The sequence below is a fragment of the Somniosus microcephalus genome, chromosome 16 (genome assembly GCF_052327205.1).
Source record: "Somniosus microcephalus isolate GS21.2 chromosome 16, FLI_Smic_1.0, whole genome shotgun sequence".
In the NCBI taxonomy this organism is placed as follows: domain Eukaryota; kingdom Metazoa; phylum Chordata; class Chondrichthyes; order Squaliformes; family Somniosidae; genus Somniosus; species Somniosus microcephalus.
In genome coordinates, this window is record NC_141002.1 from 101587961 (window position 1) to 101611576 (window position 23616).

At 47.7% G+C, this 23616-nt stretch overlaps 1 protein-coding gene across 5 annotated transcripts in view; it reads right to left on the reverse strand.

Moving 5' to 3' along the window:
* pawr (PRKC, apoptosis, WT1, regulator) overlaps positions 1–23616 on the reverse strand; it is a 242166-nt gene that overhangs the window by 190538 nt on the left and 28012 nt on the right. For 3 of the 5 annotated variants that reach the window (XM_086009586.1, XM_086009588.1, XM_086009589.1), the window contains exon 2: positions 8995–9706. In XM_086009586.1, coding sequence (XP_085865712.1) covers positions 8995–9585 — 591 coding nt within the window. In that variant the 5' untranslated portion in view covers positions 9586–9706. Of the gene's footprint in view, positions 1–8994; positions 9707–9958; positions 10427–23616 lie in introns of those variants that run through there. The other 2 variants (XM_086009585.1, XM_086009587.1) reach the window with 2 other exon arrangements.

The window sequence follows — 23616 nt, forward strand, 5'->3', positions numbered from 1 at the left end:
ACTTAGATAGAACCATAAGAATTAGGAGCAGGAGTACGCCATACGGACCCTCAATCTCCATATCCCTCGATTCCCCTAGAGTCCAAAAATCTACCGATCTCAGCCTTGAATATACTCAACGACTGAGCATCCACAGGCCTCTGGGGCAGAGAATTCCAAAGATTCACCACCCTCTGAGTGAAGAAATTCCTCCTCATCTCAGTCTTAAATGGCCGACCCCTTATCTTGAGACTGTGACCCCTGGTTCTAAACTCTCCAGCCAGGGGGGAAACAGCCTCTCAGCATCGACCCTGTCAAGCCCTCTCAGAATCTCAAACGTTTTAATGAGATCACCTCTCATTCTTCTAAACTCCAGAGAGGAGAGGCATAATCTACTCAAATTTGCACACTCCCAATTTTCTCCTCCCCCACCCAAAATATGTACTTTATTTTTCACGCTTTTGTCCAAGTATGGGAGTTTGAATCCCTGCAATGTGACTCTTCAATCGGAGCTTTAAACAGACGAACAGAATTTAATGATTGAAGCTCGGCAGTTTTTTGCGGTGGAACACAGGAGCTGTACGAAAGATGTAGCAGAATAAAACCATCCGAGTTCCAGTAACGTGGAAAGGACACAGACGCAGTAAAGGACAGACCTCATTTCCGCATTCCTCACAGATAATGAATCAGTACACACCCAAGATAGAAAAGCCCCGCAACGCTGCATGTTGAATACTGAGGAGAACACAAAAACAGAAAGCATTCAACAGGAGAAAGTTCAGCTTTCAATCCGTTTCACCCTCTCCATTCACACTGAAAGAAATCACCCTTCGGTGACAAGTCCAGCTTGTAAAAACAGAAAGTCTTCAACGCAAACATGGATTTTTTTTGGCCCCTTTTTTCATTTCCCTCTTAGACACTCGTCACAGTTATTGAACGTTCTCTTCGGCTAAGCAAGAGATAAAACTCAAAATTACACTTCTTCACAAGATTTTTAGCCCCACTCGACACAATACAACTTCATTTGTCACTTTTTGAAATGGTTCACCCTTTATAATATGCTGGCCGGATAAGGAAGTTGTTCTCGACACAAGGTACGCACACTTTCACCACCATCGGACAAGCCCTGTCCAGTTTCAACACTGCGAATGCTTGGATTCTTCATATTTTCAACCAAATCCTGGGATCTTCAACAGCAGAAAATTTCAAACAGACACCTTGAAAAGGGAATTGGCTATATACTTGAAAAGGAAAGACTTACAGGGCTATGGGGAAAGAGCAGGGGGGAGTGAGGCTAATTGGAGAGCTCTTTCAGAGAGCCGACACAGGCATGATGGGCCGAATGGCCTCCTTCTGTGCTGTATGATTCTATGAAAAGCGTCCTAGTGTCCGAATTTTGATCCAACTGGTGAGAATAATGTTTTTGTTTCTTTATTCTCAGGATGCGAGCAACGTTTGCAAGGCAGAATTTCTTAAGCATCCCGAGTATTCCTGAGAAGGTGCTCCTTCCACTCGCCATTGTTTTTGCAACTGGGCAGCTCACGGTGATACGTCCGAGTCTCGACCATGGGTCTGGAGTCTTCGGTAGGACAGACTGGGTCAGTGGTGGGGAGGCAGGGGGGACGACAGGTTCCCTTCTCTGAAGGACATTAGTGAACCAGTTGGGTTTTTATGACAATCTGCTTTCATTCTCATTTTTCTCTGGTGCCAGCCCACAAACTAGCAGAGTCACTGAATTTAATTTCACAACTTGCCACAGTGGCAAGAACTCATGACTGGTTGCCAGTCCAGTCCCATAACCACACAATCGTAGACGAAGAACTTGCATTTATATAGCACCTTTCACGGCCTCAGGACATCCAATGAAGTACTTTTTGAAGTGTAGTCACTGTTGTAATGTAGAAAACACGGCAGCCAATTTGCACACAGCAAGCTTCCACAAACAGCAATGTGATAATGACCAGATAATGCGTTGTTAGTGATGTTGGTTGAGGGACAAATATTGGCCAGGACACCAGGAAGAACTCCTGTGCTATTTTTTGAAATAGTGCCATGGGATCTTGTACGTCCACCTGAGCGAGCAGGCGGGCCTCAGTTTAACATCTCTTTGAAAGACGGCACCTCAAGCAGCGCAGCACTCCCTCAGCACTGCACTGGAAGTGTCAGCTTGGATTATGTGCTCGCGTCTCTGGAGTGGGGCTTGAACCCAAGACCATCTGACTCAGAGACAAAAGTATTACCCACTGAGCCACAGCTGACACTGCTGCTTTGCAGTGAGGCCATCTAGACTTCCTTGATATCCGAAAGCTGTGACCATGCTCAAACTAAGCTGGCGAAACTGTGGACCAGATAAACTGAGGCAGGCAAATAGCATGGGAATTTTTTGAGAGAGAATTGGACCGATATGGGCAATTGAGGGGTATTCATTTTTCGGACCAGCAGATGATAGCAGAGTTTTTTCTGGCCCTGTAGAATCTAATAATCCATTGGGGACAAATTCAACTCAATGAACTTGGAGACTAGCCCATTTGGAAGGGAGACACGGTAATGGAGTCTGTAGCAAGTCCAACAGAATCCTGTTTTTCTTTTGTTTAAAAAAAAGAGCCCCACACTGAGAGTATGAGATACATCAGTAGTTGCCAAATACTGGATTACAACACAGGCCCGGCTTGTTGTTGCTGCACCTTTGAGATTAGTACCTGGAACGGGAGTCGGCCATTCAGCCTCTCGAGCCTGCTCCGCCATTCAATTAGATCGTGACCGAGCTCCACCTCAACCGAAATTTACCCGCCTTTGCTCCATGTCCCCTGATACCCTTTCCCAACAAAAATCTATTGATCTCAGACTTGAAAGTTCCAACTGACCCCCAGCACCCACAGCCTTTTGGGGGTAAAAGTGTTCCAGATTTCCACTATCCTTTGTGTGAAAAAATGCTTCTTGATTTCACTCCTGAACGACCGGGCTCTAATTTGAAAATAGTCCCCTCGTCCTTGATACCAGATCCAATCCTTTTAACATTTTAAACACCTCAATCCCATCACCCCTCAATCTTCTAAACTCGAGGGACTACAAGCCCAGTCTGTGCAACCTGTCCTCATAATCTAACCCTTTTAGCCCCGGTATCATTCTGGTGAATCTGCGCTGCTCCCCTCCGAGACCAAGATATCCTTCCAGAGGTGCGGGGCCCGGAACTGAACACAGTCCTTTAAATGGGGTCTGACCAGGGCTCTGTATAACTTAAGCAGCACTTCCTCTTTCGATTCTCGGGGAATCAAGGGATATGGGGATCGGGCCGGAAAGTGGAGTTGAGGTCGAAGATCAGCCATGATCTTACTGAATGACGGAGCAGGCTCGATGGGCCGAATGGCTGACTCCTGCTCCGAACTCATATGTTCTTGGGTTCATCTCCTTTGTATTCCAGTCCCTTGAGATAAAGGCCAACATTCCATAGATAGGCAGAATGAGTTGTGATAACTGAAGAGATTTTATGGAAAAGAGTCAAAAATGAAAGTAGGTAGAGAAATGAGGACGGATAATAAATCTCATGAGACGAGGGAATGGGGTGAAATATAAACTGGAAATAGGAAAAGGTCAGTTGCCAGATTCAAACAGCTTGTTCCCTCAATGTCAGCACTGTTTTACTGAAAGTATTGCACAGGTCAAGAGCGAACTTGATGGCCCGGATTTTACAGTCAGCGGTGAGCCAACGGTGCCAGCCATTCGATACACGTACACGCCCACAGACTCTCTCTGGGATTTTGCTGCGCTTAGAGAGCCATTTCGGTGCAGCGCCCTCTACTGTGTGAACAGGGCAAGCAACTGTGTCTCCCCCCCTAACCAATCAGATTGAAGAATCGTTAATGAGCAGCGCAGACTGTGAACCAGCAAGTGTCAGAACAGTGAGTTCAATGTCAAATCAGGTACAGAAAGCAAAATAAAGAGAGGGAAAGAAAGACTGGATTGAGAGATAAATGAGACAGAAAGAAAAAGTAAAAATAAATATTTAAATTTTTAAAAATCTCCAACAGTAATGAAAATCTGAAGGAATGAGACTCCACGCTTGTAAAATTGAATTTGCAGTGCCAGAGAAGTTCTTTGACAGTAATTAGGACTTATCACAGCGCGAAAAATTCACTTACACTGGAATGGACAAGCCCTAACTTTTTCTGGCCTGTTTAGTGGGTGTCTATCACGTAAGTACCCCAACTTCATGCCGTTCCGTGTGTTTCAATGCTGAGTCTCTCGGCGAGATACTATTCTAGCGCAGCTTCTGGAGGAGCAGGACAACTCGGACAGTGACTTACAGATTTCCGCATTTAACTGCGCATGTGTGGTCGCTGGAAGTTGCTGTCTGATTTACACTTTGATAACAGCGAGCGCAAATAGCCTCACCATTATTTTTACTGCAAAATCCAGGCCAATAGGTCATTTTAAAATCTTCACAAAATTCAATTTTTAAATCCTGCAATTTTTTTTTTTTTTTTTTTTTTTTAAAAACACTTCTGCCAAAATTTGATTATTTTAAATTGAAGTCCAGCATCCAAAGAATTCTACAATACTGAAGGAGGGCCATTCAGCCCATCGCACCGCACCAATTAGTCCCACTGCCTTACCCCTTCTCGTTCCCCTTGACAACAGATTGATAAGCTGCTGTTCTGAAACCTTTGTAAATTATGGAAAGTGGTTACAAAGTGGTATGTGAAAATTAAACATAAAACCCGCGAACCACTGCTGGGGGGGTCGGAATGAGGTGAAAATGATTATTTTTCCAACACAAAGAATAGATTTTTAGGTTTTCTTTAAAGCTGCACCACCAAAAAACGGTCACTATACACATTTTCTTTCCCTTTATGGTTAATAACATGAAAAGCACTTTACAACGTCAATGAGAGCTTTTCACTGTCAACTTACACAGCAGGCATCACACGTTGCATAAAGCCTTGGAGCCCATGCTATTGGGCCTCAAAGTTCAACATAACAATGTGTAATTATGTCAGACAAGGTGCGACTACCTTGCACTTGATTGTGCTCACTTGCCTCACCCCAGCCCAAGGGCAGACAGGCATCCTATTTCTCAAGGCCTCTGTAAATCCTACTTTAACTCGCAGATGTGCAGCCCCGGCTCGCTGGGTATATATTACATGGGGGAGGGCATAAAATGCACTTCAAGAGTGTGAGAGTGTGTGTGTGTGTGTGTGTGTGTGTGTGTGTGTGTGTGTGTGTGTGTGTGAGAGAGAGAGTGTGTGAGAGTGTGAGTGGTGTGTATGTAAGTGAGGGGTGTGTGTGTGTGTGTGTGTGTGTGTGTGTGTGTGTGTGTGTGTGTGTGTGTGTGTGTGTGTGTGTGAGTGAGAGAGTGAGTGAGTGAGTGGTGAGGGGTGAGAGGAGTGAGTGAGAGTGTGCGAGGGGTGCGAGTGCGAGGGGTGAGTGTGTGCGCGCGAGGGGTGAGGGCACGCGCGCGCGAGGGGCATGGGCGTGCGGGGGGGGGCGACCGCGCGCGCGCGCGAGGGGGGTGAGTGTGTGCGTGAGGGGTGAGTGTGTGTGTGAGGGGTGAGTGTGTGTGTGAGGGGTGAGTGTGTGTGTGAAGGGTGAGTGTGAGTGAGGTGTGTGAGGTGTGTGTGTACATATCGTACGCCAACAAAGGTGATTAGGAACACAGGGAAAAACAGATCACGGTTCATCTAATCGGCTTCTGCCATCCTGGTCGTCACATGATACGACGACAGTAGAGTTGTTGACTCACGCCTCGAAGTCAAAAGGTCGCGGGTTGAAGTGAAACGTTAAACCGAGATCCCGTCTGCCCTCTCGGGTGGATGTAAAAGATCCCACGCCCACTATTTCGAAGAGGAGCAGGGGGAAGTTATCCCTGGTGTCCCGGGCCAATATTTATCCCTCAATCAACTTGACCATTATCTGGTCATTATCTGTTTGTGGGAGCTTGCTGTGCGCAAATTGGCTGCCGCGTTTCCTCCATTACGACAGTGACTACACTTCAAAAAGTACTTCATTGGCCGTAAAGCACTTTGGGACGTCCTGAGGTTGTGAAAGGCGCTGTAGAAATGATTTAATTTATTTTCTCTTTCTATTGCAATGAAGCAACTTTGCACGAAGAGGATTAGACTATATGCCGACATGTTGAATGAGCAACATCTTCAGCAACAACTGCATTGGCCGCACAGGTGGTGATCTCGCACTGGCTCCGTTAGTGCGTCATTGCTGCTCTGCACAGCAAGATATGAAAAAACAAACAAGACTGGGTTTTGTGTAGCATTGCACCTTGCTCAACATAGCTGGCTCAGTGACAACTCTAATAATATGCACTTCGATTGATCCTTTTTTATTTATATGTACACACCCCCCCCTCTGGACTGAAATTATACACTACAATGTTAAATAATACTCACTGCCTCCCCCCCCCCCCCCCCCCCCCCCAGTTAACAGGCACCACGGGGCAAAGAAAGATTAATTTTGCACATCAAAAACAAAGTTTTCATGCCAAATGCTAACTCAGCGGTTCATCAATTAGTTGGAAACACTCCTTTCTAAATAAAAAAAAGTTTGTAAAGCTGATTTTTTTTCCCCGTTGCTGATATATTTTAAACTGCCTGGGTTTACGTGGCAGGATTGATAAGAGTAAATGACTTCCAGGAGGCTGGAGATAAACCTGATTGGGATTATCTTGCTCTTACAGCACTCTCCTGTATGGACAGAAATTCAAACATTTTGAAGACTCGGATAATCCCCACCTCCCCCCGCCCCCACCACCCCCAACTAAAAGCAGGGTGTGTAGGCAGAAAACAAAGCTCAAGATAATTGTAGCAAGCGGAGGGGAGGTGAAAGGTATTTGCTTCAACATCAAGAGTAGCTGCAATTAGCAGGTCACTAATCTTCAGTCTCCACTTTGATGGCTTTGTTACCCAGTCTTAGATGGGCTCGCAAAACACACGGAGCCCCCTTTCGAAAAATCACACCGAAAGTTTAACAACCTGCATTTATATAGCGCCTTTTAGTGTAGCGCTTCACAGGAGCGTTATCAAACAAAATTTGACACCGAGCCACGTAAGATGGTATTTAGGGCAAATGACCAAAAGCTTGGTCAAATAGTTAGGTTTTAAGGAGCGTCTTACAAGGAGGAACGAAAGGTAGAGTGTCGGCGAGGTTTCGGGAGGGAATTCCAGAGCTAAGAGCCCTGGCAGCAATGTTCCCTGTAATTGTTTTGCACCGCGCTGCCCCTTCAACTGGCCGCGCAGCCCACTCAGAACTCCACGCACGTGCGGTTATTGCAATTAAAAGCCGGTGAGCCGGCTGCACAGGCCACCCGGAGCGCTGCGCGGGCCTCCCGGAGCACCGCACTGCCACACAGCTTAAAGGAAACATTGCCTGGCAGCTGAAGGCACGGCCGCCAATGGTGAAGCAATTAAAATTGGGGATGCTCAAGGAGGCCAGAATTGGAGGAGTGCAGAGATCTCTGGGTGGGGGCTCTGCACGGGGTTTGTGGAGCTGAAGGAGATGACAGAGATAGGGAGGGGCGAGGCCATGGAGGGAATTGAACGCAAGGATGAGAATTTTAAAATCAAGGCGCTGCTGGACTTTCGGAAGCCAGTGGAGGTCAGCGAGCACAGGGGGTGTGATGAGTGAACGGGACTTTGTGCAAGTTAGGACATGGGCAGCCGAGTTTTGGATGACCTCAAGTTTACCTCGGGTAGAATGTGGGAGGCCGGCCAGGAGTGCTTTGGAATAGTCAAGTCTAGAGGTAACAAAGGCATGGATGAGGGTTTCAGCAGCAGATGAAATGGCAACTTTGCTTGAAATATTGTAATATAAACACATAAATTATACTGAAAATATCAAGAAAGAACTTGCATTGATACCACGGCCTCAGGACGTCCCAAAGCATTTCATAGCCAATGAAGTACTTATGAAGTGTAGTCACTGTTGCAATATAGGAAACGTGGCAGCCAATTTGCTCACAGCAAGATCCCACAAACAGCAATGTGATAATGGCCAGGTAATCTGCTTTAAATATGTTCGTCAAACCCCTGTGGCATGGGACATGGGGACTCAGGATTCGGGTATTCAAGTGAAGTGGGGGTCAATTATATAAGGGCATGCAAATGGAATTCAGTCCATATTTGAATTATCATACATTCTGCCCTTAATTTTATATTCCAATTATTAAAAAATTATAGAATCCTATGCATATATCTATAAGAATCTAACAGCAACTTTCAAAAGGGAATTGGATATAAATTGAAAAGCAAAGATTTGCAGGGCTACGGGGAAAGAGCAGGGGGGAGCGGGACTAGTTGGATAGCTCTTTCAAAGAGCTGGCACAGGCATGCTGGGCCGAATGGCCTCCTTCTGTGCTGTCTGAGTCTATGATAAGAAGTTGATGACACACGCTCTGTTCTGATGACAGGCCAGTGATAATGAACAGGGTGGGAACACCATAACCAGCCGTGGTTCAGTGGGCAGCACTCTCAACTCTGAAGGTTGTGGGTTCAAGTCCCACTCCAGGGACTTGAGCACAAAAAGCTAGGCTGACAGTCCAGTGCAGTGCTGAGGGACTGCTGCATTGTCGGAGGTGCCGTCTTTCGGATAAGACGTTAAACCGAGGCCCCGTCTGCTCTCTCAGGTGGAAGTAAAAGGTCCCACAGCCACTATTTTGAAGAAGAGCAGGCGTGTTCTCCCCTGTGTCCTGACCAATATTTATCCCTCAATCAACATCACTAAAACAGATTATCCGGTCATTATCACATTGCTGTTTGTGGGAGCTTGCTGTGCGCAAATTGTCTGCCACCTTTCCGACATTACAACAGTGACTACACTTCAAAAAGTACTTCATTAGCTGTAAAGCGCTTCGGGACGCCCGGTGGTTGTGAAACGCACTGTAGAAATGCAAGTCTTTCTTTTTTGTTCGGTAAGAAGTGACGAGTGCTCACAACTCAGCCCCGAGCGTGTAAGAGGGCACGGCGGGTGTGGCTGGACCAGGAGTGAGATTTGAAAGACCTCCCTTACCTCGGTGGATGGGATGTTGACCACTCCTGTGGACCTCCTCTTCTCTCTCAGTTTCCGCTTCTCGATCTGCCCTTTGCCCTTCCGGGCGCTGGGACCCGCGCTCTTGACCTTCTCCTTGTTCTTGCTGCAGGGAGGTGGTGAGGAAGAGGCGGCGGCGGCAACAGCGCCGGGCGGTGTCTCCGCCTCGGGAATGTGAGCGTTGGGATCGCAGCTATCCGCCGGCGAATTCTTGGCAGCGCATTCGCTGCCTTTGGCTACGGCGGCGGTACCAACGCCTGTGCCGCTCCCGTCCTCGTCCACCCGCTTGGGAGCAGGAGCTACCGACCTGCCACCGCCGCCTGACGTTACCGGCGGAGCTGCCGCCCGCTCGCTGCCCCCGCCGTTATTGTTGAGCTCGCTGGCGCCGGCGCCGTTGCGGCTTGGTCCGGGCTCGGCGTTGTGAGCGCCGCCGGCGTTGGCGTTATTCGCGCCGGCACTGCTGTTGGCGGCGGTGGCTGCAGCGAAGCGAGCTCGCATCTTCTCCCGCTTGGCTTTCCATTCCTCCAGAAAGTCGGTGGTGTTGCCGGGAGGCCGGTAACCGCCGCTCGCCATAACTTTTATTTAAAAAGTTTTTAAAAGTTGTTCAAAAAGTTTTTTTTTTAAGTTTCTGTTTTTTTGTCACTTCTTTAAAACCACAAACATTCCTCGGGTGTTGGGAGCGAAGCGAGGCGGACTGGAAAACACACCAAAAAAAAAATTAATTAAAACTACACAAAGAGGGAAATAATTCATCCACAAACTTCACCGAAACTTTACTGAAACTGACTCTTTCCCCACCAACAGCGCGCTTGAAATTAACTTTGCCCCGAGTTTCTGAAGCTGGTTTGCTTTACCCCCCCGGGACACCGGCAGTCCCTACCTGGGCTCGCCGCCTTCCTGGTGCCTTCCCCCCCCCCCCACCCCCCCGGACAGAGGCAGCCCCTACCTGTGCTCGCCGCTTACCTGGTGCCTTCCTCCCGCCCCGGCAGGTGGCTGCGCTCCGGGGCACAGTCTCGGTCTCTCCGCGGCGCTCTCTCACTCTCGGAGCCCTTGGCTCTGTCGGTGGCCCCTGTCCCCGGGTCTCTCGCTCTCTCCCCGGGTCTCAGCCGCTCTCCCTCTCTCCCCCGGCTCCCAAACACAGACCGGAAGAGCTGGATCCGAGCGGTACCAAATCCCACAGCGCAGCCGCACCTCCCCGGTGTCAGCGCCAAGCTCCCAACAATGTCCCTCCTCCCTCTGACTCCAGGGGATGGAGAGAGAGAGAGAGACAACACGCACCGCGCTCGTCCTTCACTCCTGCTTAGTAAGCAACTCACATCCACACTCTCAGCTGCATTTATCCAACGCGCCACCGGTTGACAAAAGACATTTCAAGCACTGTCCCTTCGAAAGTTAACTTGGGGCCATTAAAGCCCTGAACAGTGAGACCTCCCTCCCACTAACCCCAGCCACCGTTAGAGTCCAGAGTGTGAATCAGGAACACAGCCAAAAGAGGGGGAAATTATTAAGGTTACCAACTCAATAAAGTATACAAAACATAGAAAATTTGTTCAACATCATTTTTAAGTTTATTACCTTTTATATGACCTCAAAGTAAATATTTAGAGTATATATATAGGGATTTTTTTCTTGTATAAAACAAAAGAAAAATTTTAATACTGGGTTTGGAACTAGTTAACTTACATAAATCCTTTCACACCCTCGAGATGTCCCGATGTATGCCACAACCACTAAATTATCTTTGACGGTGGCATAGTGGTTAGCACTGTTGCCTCACAGCGCCAGGGACCCGGGTTCAAATCTGGCCTCGGGTGACTGTCTGTGTGGAGTTTGCACATTCTCCCCGTGTTTGTGTGGGTTTCCTCCGGGTGCTCCGGTTTCCTCCCACAGTCCAAAGATGTGCGGGTTAGGTTGATTGGCTGTGATAAATTGACCATCAGTGTTAGGGGATTAAATACATGGGGTTACAGGGATAGGGTGGGATATGTGTCGGTGTAGGGGTTACAGGGATCGGGTGGGATATGTGTCGGTGCAGGCTCGATGGGCCGAAATGGCCTCTATCTGCACTGTGGGGTTTCTGTGATTCTGTGATACACTGACTGTTGCAGGGGCAAATGGCAGCAGTCAATCTGCAAAGCAGCAAGGTCCCTAAGCAAAGCGTCAGCCATGGCTCGCACTCTCGCCTCCCGAATCAGAAAGTCCCAGAGACTTGAGCACATAAAGCTAGGCTGACACTCCAGTGCAGTGCCGGGGGGGGGGGGGGGTAGGGGTAAAAAGAGGAGGGGGTGTCGCAATGTTAATTAAGGAGTCAAGATACATTAACAGGTTCCTCTAATGAGGCCATATGGGTTGAACTTAAAAACGAAAAGGGGGCAAGCACTTTGCTGGGAGTGTACTCTTGGCCCCCAAACAGTCAGGGGGAGATAGAGGAACAGATATGTAGGCAAATCTCAGAGAAGTGTGCAAATAATAGGGTAAGAATAGTGGGGGATTTCAACTTCCCCAATATTAACTGGGATAGTCAGAGTCTGAAAGGCTTAAAGGGTGCAGAATTCTTAAAGTGCATCCAGGAGAGCTTTTTGAGCCAGCATGTAGAAAGTCCGACAAGAGAGAGGGGGGGGGGTGGGTGGTACTGGACCTAATTCTAGGGAATGTGGCTGGGCAAGTGGTAGAAGTGTCAGTAGGTGAGCACTTTGGTGACAGTGACCATAATTCGGTGAGATTTAAGGTAGTCATGGAAAAGGACAAGGATGGACCGGAAATAAAGGTTCTAAATTGGGGGAAGGCCGATTTTAACATGATAAGGCAGGATCTGGCCAAAGTGGACGAGGATCAGCTACTTGAAGGAAAATCCACATAGGAGCAATGGGAGTCTTTCAGAAAGGAAATTGAGAGAATACAATGGAAACATGTTCCCGGAAAGGTCAAGGGTGGGACCAACAAGCCCAGGGAACCTTGGATGTCAAGGGATATACGAGAATGGATTAGGACAAAAAGGGGGGCTTTGGCAGATACAAAGGACTAAAGACAGAGGAAGCCCTAGAGGAGTATAAAAAGTGCAGGGGGATACTTAAAAAAGAAATTAGGAGAGCGAGGCGGGGCATGAAATAACACTGGCGAGCAAAATAAAGGAAAATCCTAAGGTGTTTTATAAGTATATTAACGGCAAGAGGATAACTAGGGAAAGAGTAGGGCCCATTGGGGACCAAAGTGGCAATCTGTGTGTAGATGTAGGTGGGGTTTTAAATGAAATTTTTGCATCTGTGTTCACTATGGAGAAGAACGATGTGGACATAGAAATCAGACAGGGGGACTGTGATATACTTGAACATATTAGCAGCAAGAGGAGATACTAGCGGTTTTAGCAGGCTTAAAAGTGGATAAATCCCCAGGCCCAGACGAGATGTATCCCAGGCTACTATGTGAGGCAAAGAAGGAGATTGCAGGGGCTCTGACACAAATTTTCAGAACCTCTCTGGCCACAGGGGATGTGCCAGAGGACTGGAGAACAGCTAACGTCGTACCATTATTCAAGAAGGGTAGTAGGGATAAACCAGGGAATTACAGGCCAGTGAGCCGAACATCAGTGGTAGGGAAATTATTGGAAAAAATTCTGAGGGGCAGAATTAGTCTCCACTTGGAGAGGCAAGGATTAATTAGGGATAGCCAGCATGGCTTTATCAAGGGAAGATCATGTCTGATCAATTGATTGAATTTTGCAAGGGGGTGACTAGGTGTGTGGATAAGGGTAGTGCAGTGGATGTGGTTTACATGGATTTCAGTAAGGCTTTTCATAAAGTCCCGCATAGGAGACTGGTCAGGAAGGTAAGAGCCCATGGGATCCAGGGTGCCTTGGCACATTGAATCCAAAACTGGCTTAGTGGCAAAAGGCAGAGAGTGATGGTGGAAGGTTGTTTTTGTAACTGGAAGCCTGTGTCCAGTGGGGTACCACAGGTATCGGTGCTGGGTCCCTTGCTGTTTGTGGTCTACATTAATGATTTGGATGTGAATGTAAAAGGTATGATCAGTAAGTTCGCAGATGACACGAAAATTGGTGGGGTGGTAAATAGCGAGGAGGGAAGCCTCAGGCTACAGGACGATATAGATGGGTTGGTCAGATGGGCGGAAAAGTGGCAAATGGAATTTAATCCTGAAAAGTGTGAGGTGATGCATTTTGGATGGACTAACAAGGCAAGGGAATACACAATGAATGGTAAGACCCTAGGAAAGACAGAGGATCAGAGGGACCTTGGTGTGCATGTACATAGATCCCTGAAGGCAGCAGAACAGGTGGATAAGGTGGTTAAAAAGACATATGGGATACTTGCCTTCATTAGCCGAGGCACAGAATATAAGAGCAGGGGGGTTATGATGGAGCTGTACAAAATGCTGGTAAGGCCACAGCTGGAGTACTGTGTGCAGTTCTGGTCGCCACACTATAGGAAGGATGTGATTGCTTTGGAGAGGGTGCAGAGGAGATTTACCAGGATGTTACCTGGGCTGGAGCGCTTCAGCTATGAAGAAAGACTGGACAGGCTGGGGTTGTTTTCCTTGGAGCAGAGAAGGCTGAGGGGTGACCTGATTGAGGTGTACAAAATTATGAGGGGCATAGATAGGGTAGATAGAAAGGAACTTTTCCCCTTAGTAGAGGGGTCAATAACAAGGGGGCATAGATTCAAGGTAAGGGGCAGGAGGTTTAGAGGGGATTTGAGGAAAAACTTTTTCACCCAGAGGATGGTTGGAATCTGGAACTCACTGCCTGAAAGGGTGGTAGAGGCAGGAACCCTCACAACATTCAAGAAGCATTTGGATGAGCACTTGAAATGCCATAGCATACAAGGCTACGGACCAAATGCTGGAAAATGGGATTAGATTAGACAGGGCTTGATGGCCGGCGCGGATGCGATGGGCCGAAGGGCCTCTTTCTGTACTGTATAACTCTATGACGACTGAGGGAGCGCCGCACTGCCGGAGGGTCAGTACTGAGGGAGCGTCGCACTGCCCGAGGGTCAGTACTGAGGGAGCGTCGCACTGCCCGAGGGTCGGTACTGAGGGAGCGTCGCACTGCCCGAGGGTCAGTACTGAGGGAGCGTCGCACTGCCAGAGGGTCAGTACTGAGGGAGCGTCGCACTGCCGGAGGGTCGGTACTGAGGGAGCGTCGCACTGCCCGAGGGTCGGTACTGAGGGAGCGTCGCACTGCCCGAGGGTCGGTACTGAGGGAGCGTCGCACTGCCCGAGGGTCGGTACTGAGGGAGCGTCGCACTGCCCGAGGGTCGGTACTGAGGGAGCGTCGCACTGCCCGAGGGTCGGTACTGAGGGAGCGTCGCACTGCCCGAGGGTCGGTACTGAGGGAGCGTCGCACTGCCCGAGGGTCGGTACTGAGGGAGCGTCGCACTGCCCGAGGGTCGGTACTGAGGGAGCGTCGCACTGCCCGAGGGTCGGTACTGAGGGAGCGTCGCACTGCCCGAGGGTCGGTACTGAGGGAGCGTCGCACTGCCCGAGGGTCGGTACTGAGGGAGCGTCGCACTGCCCGAGGGTCGGTACTGAGGGAGCGTCGCACTGCCAGAGGGTCGGTACTGAGGGAGCGTCGCACTGCCCGAGGGTCGGTACTGAGGGAGCGTCGCACTGCCCGAGGGTCGGTACTGAGGGAGCGTCGCACTGCCCGAGGGTCGGTACTGAGGGAGCGTCGCACTGCCCGAGGGTCGGTACTGAGGGAGCGTCGCACTGCCCGAGGGTCGGTACTGAGGGAGCGTCGCACTGCCCGAGGGTCGGTACTGAGGGAGCGTCGCACTGCCCGAGGGTCGGTACTGAGGGAGCGTCGCACTGCCCGAGGGTCGGTACTGAGGGAGCGTCGCACTGCCCGAGGGTCGGTACTGAGGGAGCGTCGCACTGCCCGAGGGTCGGTACTGAGGGAGCGTCGCACTGCCCGAGGGTCGGTACTGAGGGAGCGTCGCACTGCCCGAGGGTCGGTACTGAGGGAGCGTCGCACTGCCCGAGGGTCGGTACTGAGGGAGCGTCGCACTGCCCGAGGGTCGGTACTGAGGGAGCGTCGCACTGCCCGAGGGTCGGTACTGAGGGAGCGTCGCACTGCCCGAGGGTCGGTACTGAGGGAGCGTCGCACTGTCAGAGGGTCGGTACTGAGGGAGCTCAGCACTATTGGAGAGGCAGTACTGAGGGAGTGCTGCACTGTCAGAGGCAGTACTGAGGGAGCTCAGCACTATTGGAGAGGCAGTACTGAGGGAGTGCTGCACTGTCGGAGGGGCAGTACTGAGGGAGTGCTGCACTGTCGGAGGTGCCGTCTTTCGGATGAGACAATGAACCGAGGCACCTTCTGCGCTCTCAGGTGCACATAAAAGATCCCATAGCGCTATTTCAAAGTTCTCCCCAGTGTCCCGGACAATATTTATCCCTCAACCAAGTTCACTAAAAAAAAAAAATTATGCAGTCAGTATCACATTGCTGTTTGTGGGATCTTGCTGTGCACAAATTGGCTACCACATTTCCTACATTCCAACAGTGACTACGCTCCAAAAAGCACACTGGGACGTCCTACGGTCATGAAGGGCGCGTAGTCTTTCTTTTCAGTTAATATAGAATCTCAGAATGATACAGCTCACAATGAGGCCATTCGGCCCATCGTGCCTGCGCTGGTTCTTTGGTACAGCTGTCCAATTACCCTCACTATGTGGGGGTAGCTGTGGTTGAGGGATGAATGTTACCCAAAAGGGGCACAAGATTTTCATGTGTCAACCTGAGCAAGCAAACAGCATCTCATCCGCAAGACGAAAGTTACACTTGAACAACAGAAATCTCTCGTTTAATTTCAGTATCACAGGTAAAAAAAGTTACCACTTTTGGAAAGCAGGAAGTGGCAAGAACAACTACTTCATGAACTCAAATAAATATCAAAATGGTGACTTTCACAAAATATGTTGCTTTGCTTTTCTATCACCCCAACCCCTCAACCCCCTCCCTCAACATCTGTCCAAGTTATAATCACACACAAAATACTAATTGTAATTAGCTCCAACCCCACCTCTGGGAAACTTTCATAATTATGTTCGATTTTTGACCGGAAAGGAAATTGCTACCAAATTATAATGGTTTAGAGTCACCTGACCATCCATCGATTCCCTTGATCACTGAAGAACATAAGAAATAGGAGCAGGAATAGGCCACTTGGCCCCTCGAGCCTGCTCCGCCATTCAATCGGATCATGGCTGATCTTGGGCTCAAAGCCACTTCCCTGCCCGCTCCCCATAACCCTTCACGCCCTTATCTTGCAAAAATCTGTCCATCTCCAGTCCAAAGATGTGCGGGTTAGGTTGATTGGCTATGATAAATTGACCCTTAGTGTTAGGGGGATTAAATACGTGGGGTTACGGGGATAGGGTGGGATATGTGTCGGTGCAGGCTCGATGGGCCGAAATGGCCTCTATCTGCACTGTGGGGTTTCTGTGATTAAATGTATTTAATGACCCAGCCTCCACGGCTCTCTGGGGCAGAGAATTCCACAGATATATGACCCTCAGAGAAGAAATTCCTCCTCATCAGTTCTAAAAGGGCGACCCTTTATTCTGAAACTATGCCCCGAGTTCTAGATTTCCCCACGAGGGGGAACATCCTCTCTGCATCTACCTTGTCGAGCCCCCTCAGTATCTTGTGTTTCAATAAGATCACCTCTCATTCTTCTAAATTCCAATGAGTATAGGCCCAACCTGCTCAACCTTTCCTCATAAGTCAACCCCCTCATCTTCTAAATCAAATATCCCTAAATCCTATTTGCCGCCAGGAAATCATCCCGTTTTGATCCCAACATTAGTTTCTTGTTCCAGCCCCCTCACTGTTGTCCACTTCACATGGTCATCACTGTTTTACCAAATTCAATTCGCCTCCACTTTCCACTTTTAAAATCGGAAAATTCACAATGGTTGTTCCCATTATTCCACCCTTGTCCATCCAGAGGTATTTACATCTAACCAGATCTTGTATTGAACATTCTAGGAGCTAAAGAATTTTAAATTGCATGCAAGATGTGATTGGTGGTAGAATGGACATGAATAATTGACCTCATATTATCACAACAAATGTGGTTAGGCATTTTCATAGATTCACACAGCACAGGAGGCCATTCAGCCCAGCGTGCCTGTGCCGGCTCTTTGAAAGAGCTCTCCAATTAGTCCCACTCCCCTAATCTTTCCCCATAGTTCTGCAATTATTTTCCTTTACAAGGATATATATCCAATTCCCTTTTGAAAATTACTATTGATTCTGCTTCCACCGCCCTTTCAGGCAGTGCATTCCAGATCATATTATCCTGTTATCTTAAAAACTTTTCATTCTCCTACTGTAAGAACAGAATATGAAAAGAATGGGCATGAAACCATTTGCAGAGTAAAAACATAAATCATATTCATAAAGTTAAAGTTCTTTTCCGCATTTACCCAACCATAATAAATTTAATTCAATGTAAAGGTATTAATGAAATGGATACAGTCCTGTTTTAGCATTAGAGTCCTCAACCACTCAACCCTACTCTTCAAATCTCTCTCCCCACACCCCTCCAACTTTGAAATCCTTCTCCAAGCACAGCGCTTAACCAAGCTTTTGGTCACTTCTAACCCCTAAGCATTGGCTCGGCACGTCCCACCCCCCCTCACTCCTTTTCACCTCTATGAATCGCTTCAGAATGTGTTTCTACATTGAAGGGACTATATAAATACAAGGTGATGAGATCATCTTAAATTAGTGGGGCAGGATTACACTGCACGTCTGTTCTTGGGTTAATCTGCAGGTAGTTCCCCCCCACACCCCCGAGATATCTGCGCTCCTCTAATTCTGCCCTCTTGAGCATCCCCGATTATAAATCGCTCCACCATTGGTGGCCGTGCCTTCTGTTGCCTGGGCCCTAAGCTCTGGAATTCCCTGCCTAAACCTCCCCGCCTCGCTACCTCTCTTTCCTCCTTTAAGATGCTCCTCAATACCCACCTCTTTGACCAAGCTTTTGGTCACCTGCCCTAATTTCTCCTTATATGGCTCGGTGTCAAATTTTTTGTCTTAAAATACAGTGCAGCGCCTTGGGACGTTTTACTACGTTAAAGGCGCTGTATAAATACAAGTTGTTGTTACATTTCCCCAAAGGAGAACCGTGATGTCATACATTCCTTTATGTGGACTTCCAGAAGGCAGTTGATAAGGTTCCACACCAGAGGCTATTAGCGAAAACGAAAGAGCACAGAATTGGAGGCAACATTGTGACATGGGTTGGAAATTGGTTGGGAGACAGGAGACAGAGTAGGGATAAAAGGAACGTTCTCAGATTTGATGGAACAAGTGGTATTCCCCAGGGATCTGTGCTGGGGCCTCGGCTTTTCACCATACATATCAATGACTTGAATCAAAGAATAGAATTTGTTCTGACGAACGTTAACTCTGTTTCTCTCTCCACAGATGCAGCCTGACCTGCTGAGTGTTTCCAGCATTTTCTGTTCTTTATAATAGCATTATATATCCAAGTTTGCATATGACACCAAATTCGGAGGCACAGTAAATTGTGTAGATAGGAGCATGAAATTACAAAGGGACATAAACAGGTTCAGTGAGGGGGCAAAACTATGGCAAATGAAGTTCAATGTGAAAGAAAGAAAAGACAGACTTGTATTTCTATAGCGCCTTTCACGACCTCAGGACATCCCAAAGCACTTCACAGCCAATTAAGTACTTTTGAAGTGGAGTCACTGTTGTAATGAAGGAAACACGGCAGACAATCGGTGCACAGCAAGCTCCCACAAACAGCAATGAGATAAATTACCTGGTAATCTGTTTATTTCCTTTAGTGATGTTGGTTTGAGGGATAAATATTGGCCAGTATGAGGTCATCCACTTTGGATCCAAGACAGACAAATTGGAATATTTTCTTAATGGCGAGAGATTAGGAACTGTGGAGGAGGAAAGGGATTTGGGTGTCCACGTACACAAATCACCAAAAGCTAGAGCACTGGTACAGAATGCAATTTAAATGGCTATGGAATGTTGGCCTTTAGCTCAGGGGGTTGGAATTAGAAAATGAGGAAGTGATGCTTCAGTTGTACAGAGAGTTGGTCAGACCCCGATTGGAACACTGCACCTCAGAAATGACATATTGTCCTTGGAAGGAGTACAGTTCAGATTCACCAGAATGATACCGGGGCTCAGAGGGTTAAATTGAAGGGACAGGTTGTATAAACTTGGTTTGTATTCCCTCAAGTTTAGACAGTAGCACGATCATAAATCAACTCTCAACGTGGTTGTCAGATCTGCGAGCTGAAGATAGGTTTCTTACGGATCTTTTGTGATGTATCCTCCATTCAGGCCACATTATTGCGCCAAATCGCGTTCCTTTCGTGCCATAAAAGTAGAACACGACATGGAAGTTAATTCCGCTAATGTTTTGGGAAAGAGTATGCAACGGGAGAGAGGGAAAACAGACGACCGTTTCTCCGCAGTTGCGAGTACTTCGCTCCACTCGGTCCTGGGAACTGAGCCCATCCCACCGCCCCCTTCAACACGAGGAGGAAAATAGTACGGCCTTTGCTCCCCATTTATTGTTGTTGGATTTCCTACAGCAGTGATGACAAAAGAGCGGACTACATATAGTCCTTTCCTTTAGCAAAATACTGCGGATGCTGGAAATCCGAAATAACAACAGAAAACGCTGGAAAAACTCAGCAGGCCAGGCAACATCGGTGGAGAGAGAAACAGAATCAACGTTTCGGGTCAAGACCCTTCTCCTGAAGTAGTCCTTTCTTTTGTTCACCAGAAGTATATTGGTTGCACAGTTATGGTTTCTTCACTCGTGATGCGAGTGACAGCTCAATAAGATTGAAGATTAAAAACTTGAGAATATTTACCATATTTTAAATCAGGAGTGTGATTTTTGTGGTCTGTGGGTTTGCAAAGATGATCTCCTCGACACTGGGCAAATGCAAACCAAGTGCTCACTTTACCAAATGTGCAAAGTGCGATCTTGGCCTCCCCGTGACCTCAACTCCCACTCCCATTCCCTCTCTCTGACCGCCAACACGGTTATAACCGAGTGCAATATTGAGCCAGCACTAAGTGACCTCTGAAGGTTTACTAGGCCACTCAACCACGTTAGCGTGGGACTGGAGTTACATATCGGCCAACAGGTAAAGGACCAGTTGGGTTTTTTTTTTAAATCGACAATCCGACAACTTCAGGGTCACTTTTACCCACAGCTCGAAGTTGCACGCAAGTAACGGTGCATGTTTTAATCTAAAGTTCTGTATTTTAAATCTAATTTGTAGAGGAGTTCACTCCACAAAGCAACAAGTCACACCTTCAAACTATGGATTAAAAAATCTGCCTGTAAATTAATTGCTTGGGTGGACCTAAGCATTGTCGACTCAGAAGGCACCAGATTCAAGCCTTAAATAAGAACGAACGAACTTGCATTTCTATAGTGCCTTTCAATGACCTCAGGATGTCCCAAAGCACTTTACAGGCAATTCAGCGTAGTCATGGTTGTAATGTAGGAAACACAGCAGCCAATTTGCACACAGCAAGCTCCCACAAACAATGAGCTAATGATCAGATAATTTTTTAAAATTATAAAGTGATGTTGGTTGAGGAATAAATATTGGCCAGGGCAACAGGGAGAACTTCCCTGCTCTTCTTTGAACAGTGCCATGAGATCTTTTACATCCACCTGAGGGCAGAGGGGGCCTCAGTTTAACGTCAATTCTGACAGTGCAGCACTCCTTCAGTACTGCACTGGGAGAGTCAGCCTTGACTTTGCGCTCAAGTCTCTGCAGTGAGGCTTGAGCCCACAACCTTCTGACGAAGAGTGCAGCGTGCTACCACTGAGCCACGGCTGACACCTTACCTTTAATCTGTGGTTTAGATTTTTATTGGATTTAATTAATTAGCACCAAGATACTATGCAGGTTGAGCGTCCAAAATCCGGCAACCTCGGGACCAAGGCCGAGCCGATTTTTCCGGACTTCGGAACGTGTTTCTGATGTCTGAAGTGCGGAAATATCGTAACCTGGGCTCGGGCGTTTCCGGACATCAGAAACACGTTCGAGTCCGGAAATGCCTGGGCCACGCCGCGTAGCGCTGGTGCGTTACTCTGCCCCCACCAGGGCGGCGTGGTGCCGTGGCCGCAGCCTGGTGGAAACACTTAGTGGAGTTGTGCAGATTAAGGAGGGTAAAACACAACACACAAGTTTTATTGCATCACTCGCATTTTTCATAGGATTTTTCACAAAAAAAAGTTAATGGCTTTTTGAAGTACAGGTTGAGCGTCCATGTGGCAATGCAAGCTATGTAAGAAAACTGAAATAAAATGGAGGAGTCACCATGTGTAAGGGATAATGGATAAATAATGCAGAGGTTCAGGAATGTTCTAAACAGAGGGCTCATAGGTAACCTCGTCAGACACGAGTGAGGTCACTACAGACGCCAGTTAGCAAACAATGGGTCAATTCGAGAAAATGGATGACGTAAGACGTAAACTAATCAAGGAGATGAGACAGGATGTGGAATAGGGTAAACTAATCATCAGGATGCAGGGGCAGTAACAAATGTGTAACCAAAGCGATGGGACAGATTATAGGATAGTATAAACCAGGAGGAAAAACCCCAGATAGGGAGCGAGGACCTGGGAGCAACACTCGACAGCAGGGACCTGGGGACAGAAACCCTACGGAGAGGGTTGGGCAGAGATTGATCACCTTGGACCAAATCAGGGTAATATCTATATAAGTTGTGAGTCTTATATTTTGGAATTGTAGTTTAAACTGCTAACGGTGTTTGTTAAGCATTTAAAGATAAATCTTTGTACGTGAAATCTGTTGCCTGTGTTTGTTCAGACCAAACTTACATTTGAACCCTAAAAAGGAAAATTGCGAACCTATTTGTTCGATCTTTTGAACATCTAACGAAATCGGAGCAACAGTCCACAATCCGGAGTTCTGGATTCCACAACATTTTATGGATTCCGGACGACCCTGCCACCAATCGTCCCAGAGTCCGGATTTTGGATGTTCAACCTGTACAACAAAACTTGTGATAACTTAATTGTTTAATTCTTTTTATATACAAGTTATATTGTATTTTCTTCCCCCGCACTTATCAACATGCTCTGACCAAGATAAAGAGCGCAGAACATGGAAGAAACACAACATGCACCTATCAAGCTCACTCCCGCCCGAGGGCTACACCGACAACCTACCAGATCCATAGATGCAATTCCACCCATTTAATCTCCTGAAAGTTCAACATAAATCAAACAATCGTGACCCCCTCAAATGTAATCAAACAAGCCGCCAGCATCCTTCTCTACATAACCCACTATTCAACCCTGGCCTCCTGTCCTCCTCCTCTCACATCCCTCCATACTCATTGGGTACAATGCTGGCCATCTGCAGAATATTTGTTCATCTCATTCTGTGTCTATCTCTCTAACCTTCAATCGGTTCCCAACCAAATATTGACCCAGCTTCATATTGAAGGAATTGAGCCAACACAGGATCAAAGACTTTTACTGAGAGTCTGTTCCCCATATCCCACTCCAGAGACTCAAGCACAAAAATCCAGGCTGACACTCCAGTGCGGTGCTGAGGGAATGCTGCACTGTCAGAGGTGCCGTCTGCTTTCCATGGTGGATATAAAAGATCCCATGACACTGTTGCCCTGGCCAATATTTATCCATCAATCAACAGCACTAAAACAGATTATCTGGTTATCACATTGCTGTTTGCGGGAGCTTGCTGTGCACAAATTGGCTGCCGCGTTTCCTCCATTACAACAGTGACCACACTTCAAAAAGTACTTAATTGGCTGTAAAGCACTTTGGGACGTGCCGAGGTTGTGAAAGGCACTATATAAATGCAAGTCCTTTCTTTTTGCTCTGTGGGAATCATTTTTGTTATCTCTCGTTGAACTTAGGGATAGTTTGCTACAATTTGGTCCGTCGCCCAACACCCCTTCCTCATGATCACCACAAAAGGCAGCTTCCTTTAGCAGGTGCGCGCCTCTGAAGAACCAAGAACTTAACCTACTGCATGCAGTGAATGGGATGTAGCGTACCTCAGAGCTAACCCTCAACTCCCTAACTTGGGTTTATACTGGAAATAATACAGGATAGCTGGTTATTTACTCCCAATCTCTTCAAGGGTCAAGGAAGCCACCATGCTGCCCATTTCAAGAAAGAATCAATAGAAAAAAGCAGCAATCTTTACACCATCTGTTCCAAAAATAGATTCTTTCCTCTCACATAACTACAGAAAATGCTGGAAACACTCAGCAGGTCGGTCAGCATCTGTGGAGAGGGAAACAGAGTTAACGTTTCGGGTCGATGGCCTTTCGTCAGAACTGGAAAAAGTTAGAGCTGTAACAGATTTTAAGCAGGGAAAGGGGGGTGGGGTGAAGAACAAAAGGGACGGTCTGTGATAGGGTGGAGGGCAGGAGTTCATTCCTCTCTTTCTGGCCTTGCCCCTCCATCTCTCCAATCTCCTCCAGCCCTACAACCCTCAGATCTCTGCGCTCCTCCAATTCTGGCCTCTTGAGCATCCCTATTTTAATCGCTCCACCATTGGTGGC